Source organism: Cucurbita pepo, chromosome 12 (assembly GCF_057944985.1).
Source record: "Cucurbita pepo subsp. pepo isolate OVF chromosome 12, ASM5794498v1, whole genome shotgun sequence".
NCBI classification, from domain to species: Eukaryota; Viridiplantae; Streptophyta; class Magnoliopsida; order Cucurbitales; family Cucurbitaceae; genus Cucurbita; species Cucurbita pepo.
The window spans coordinates 10,492,458-10,495,980 of NC_141809.1; the positions used below are offsets into that span (position 1 = coordinate 10,492,458).

Genomic DNA, 3,523 nt, shown 5'->3' on the forward strand with positions numbered 1-3,523 from the left:
CACACGTGTCCGCCATGTGACCATTCCAGTTGCGACTTAGCTATGGCTGCGTGATTGCTTGATCTATTGAGATATGATTCAAAGTATTCAAAATGAAGATATGATTTAAAGTAGTTGAAATATGATTCAAATATTCAAACTACCAAGATTTTAGGAGATTGTTACTAGATTTGAATTTATCTAGATTTTGATGATTTACTATTTCTTGTCCAGTGTATATGCTATAAATACTGGAATTGTGTAACCCTCTAGGCATCAAGTCAATAGACATTAATAAAACACTGCAGCTTCTATCTATTCTCATCTATTCTTGTCTATTCCTATATCCCTTTTTCCAACAATTGTGGTATCAGAGCCAAGTTCGTTCGACACGAGCGCGAGTGATTATTTTCTTTCACAAAACAAAAATGGCAGTAGCTGGTTTTTCTCCCTCTGCACCGTTGTTACCAATCTTTAATGGTGAGAAATACGAGTGGTGGAGCATCAAGATGAAGACCTTACTCAGATCGCAGGAGCTATGGGACTTGGTGGAGCACGGGTCTGCTGATGTATTAGAACCCACAATAGAAGAAAAGGAGAGACTAAGAGAAACCAAGAAAAACGATGCCAAGGCTCTATTCATTATTCAGCAAGCAGTTCGTGAGACTATCTTTTCACGAATTGCAGCAGCAACCACATCAAAGCAGGCATGGTCAATTCTACAGAAGGAGTTTCTAGGAGATTCAAAGGTCATGACAGTGAAATTGCAATCTCTAAGACGTGATTTTAAAACTCTACTCATGACGAATGGCGAATCAATTGCTGATTTTTTGTCAAGAGCAATGGCAATAGTTAGTCAGATGCGTACCTATGGAGAGAAAATTTCAAACGAAACAATTGTTGCAAAGGTGTTGAGAAGCTTGACTCCAAAGTTTGACCATGTGGTGGCCGCCATAGAAGAAGCTAAGGATCTATCCATACTCTCCGTTGATGAACTGATGGGCTCACTTCAGGCTCATGAGACAAGAATCAATAGAGCATCAGAAAGGAACGAATAAAAGGTACTACAAGTGAAGGAGACAACCAATAACGAAAGAGAAAATATTCATTTAGCAAGTAGAAGTCATGGAAAAGGAGGATTTCACAACTTCCATGGTGGTCGTGATAACAGGTGGAGAAGTGATGGACAGAGACAATTCAATGAACAAAGGAATGTCATACAATGTTACCATTGTAGAAGGTATGGGCACACAAAATCTGATTGTTGGTATAAAAATCAACGAATGAATTTTGCAGCAGAGAATGAAGAAGAAGAAGAAAAGCTGTTTGTGGCATGCATGGATACTAATCCGAAAGAAAAGGAGAGACTAAGAGAACCCACAATAGAAGAAAAGGAGAGACTAAGAGAAACCAAGAAAAACGATGCCAAGGCTCTATTCATTATTCAGCAAGCAGTTCATGAGACTATCTTTTCACGAATTGCAGCAGCAACCACATCAAAGCAGGCATGGTCAATTCTACAGAAGGAGTTTCTAGGAGATTCAAAGGTCATGACAGTGAAATTGCAATCTCTAAGACGTGATTTTAAAACTCTACTCATGACGAATGGCGAATCAATTGCTGATTTTTTGTCAAGAGCAATGGCAATAGTTAGTCAGATGCGTACCTATGGAGAGAAAATTTCAAACGAAACAATTGTTGCAAAGGTGTTGAGAAGCTTGACTCCAAAGTTTGACCATGTGGTGGCCGCCATAGAAGAAGCTAAGGATCTATCAATACTCTCCGTTGATGAACTGATGGGCTCACTTCAGGCTCATGAGGCAAGAATCAATAGAGCATCAGAAAGGAACGAAGAAAAGGTACTACAAGTGAAGGAGACAACCAATAACGAAAGAGAAAATATTCATTTAGCAAGTAGAAGTCATGGAAAAGGAGGATTTCACAACTTCCATGGTGGTCGTGATAACAGGTGGAGAAGTGATGGACAGAGACAATTCAATGAACAAAGGAATGTCATACAATGTTACCATTGTAGAAGGTATGGGCACACAAAATCTGATTGTTGGTATAAAAATCAACGAATGAATTTTGCAGCAGAGAATGAAGAAGAAGAAGAAAAGCTGTTTGTGGCATGCATGGATACTAATCCGAAAGAAGGTAACTTATGGTTTGTTGATAGTGGATGCTCGAACCATATGACAGGCACCAAATCCTTATTCAAAGAGCTTGATGAGACGCAAAAGATTAAGGTGCAACTTGGAAATACAAAAGAGATGCAAGTTGAAGGAAAAGGTACCGTGAAAGTCGAAACCAGTCACGGTAAGATAAAATAATTAGATAATGTTCAATTTGTACCTGATTTAGGGTACAATTTATTGAGTGTTGGACAATTGATGACCAGAGAACACTCAGTTCTATTTGATGATAACACGTGTGTCATTACACATAAGAAATCAGGCCATAAAGTTCAAATTGCCATGACTAAATAAGATGTTTCCACTTGATGTTTCTAACATGGAGGATTTTGCTCTTACTGCTAACATGAAAGATGATTCAACATTATGGCATCTCATATATGGACATCTTCATATGAACGGCTTGAAAATACTCAGGGATAAAGGTATGGTTTTCGGATTACCAAGAATTGACTCAACTAATTTATGTGAAGGATGCATTTATGGCAAGCAGACTAGGAAGTCCTTTCATGTTGGAAAAGCTAAAAGAGCTTCACATTATCTAGAACTAATTCATGCTGACTTATGTGGGCCAATGCAAACGAAGTCCTTGGGTGGGAGTATATACTTTTTACTATTCATTGATGATTATAGTCGCATGAGCTGGGTTTACTTCCTACAACATAAGTCAGAAACGTTTCAGAAGTTCCAGATTTTTAAAGCTATGGTAGAGAACCAAAGTGGCTGTCACATTAAAGTTCTTCGCACAGACAGAGGTGGCGAGTTCATATCTAAAGAGTTCAATCTGTTTTATGAAGAAGTAGACATCCAAAGGAAATTAAAAGCTCCCTACACTCCAGAACAAAATGGAATCGCTGAACGAAAAAATCGAACTATTGTGGAGATGGAAAGAAGTATGTTACAAGCAAGGAAACTTCCAAACCAATTTCGGGCAGAAGCCGTAGCAACATCAGTTTATCTATTAAACATTTCACCAACAAAGACGGTTATGAATCGAACTCCTTATGAAGCATGGCATGGAAGGAAACCATCGGTAAGTCATTTACGAATCTTTGGTTGTATTGCTTATGCTTTGAAACATCCTCAAACTCGTCAAAAGCTTGATGAAAAATCTGAAAAATACATTTTCATTGGCTATTGTACTCAATCAAAGGCATATAAACTATACAACCCCGTTAGTGAAAAGATTTTAGTTAGAAGGGATGTAATATTTAATGAAAACGTGAGTTGGGATTGGAGTAAAGAACAGGAGCAGCAAAAGATTACAGTTGAAGTTTCCCCAAATGAAGAGACAAGGGTCAACTCCAGTGCATCGACTGCAACACAAAGTGTGTCAAATTCATCATATT

At 38.2% G+C, this 3,523-nt stretch overlaps 1 protein-coding gene across 1 annotated transcript; it reads left to right on the forward strand.

The window, feature by feature from the left end:
• The first annotated feature begins 407 nt into the window (after window positions 1-407).
• LOC147789996 (uncharacterized) lies at window positions 408-2,312 on the forward strand. The gene is made up of 3 exons (XM_087129425.1): window positions 408-992; window positions 1,093-1,242; window positions 1,359-2,312. The coding sequence occupies exons 1-3, from the start codon at window positions 408-410 to the stop codon at window positions 2,310-2,312; spliced, it is 1,689 nt and encodes a 562-aa protein (XP_086985551.1).
• The last annotated feature ends 1,211 nt before the right edge of the window (window positions 2,313-3,523 follow it).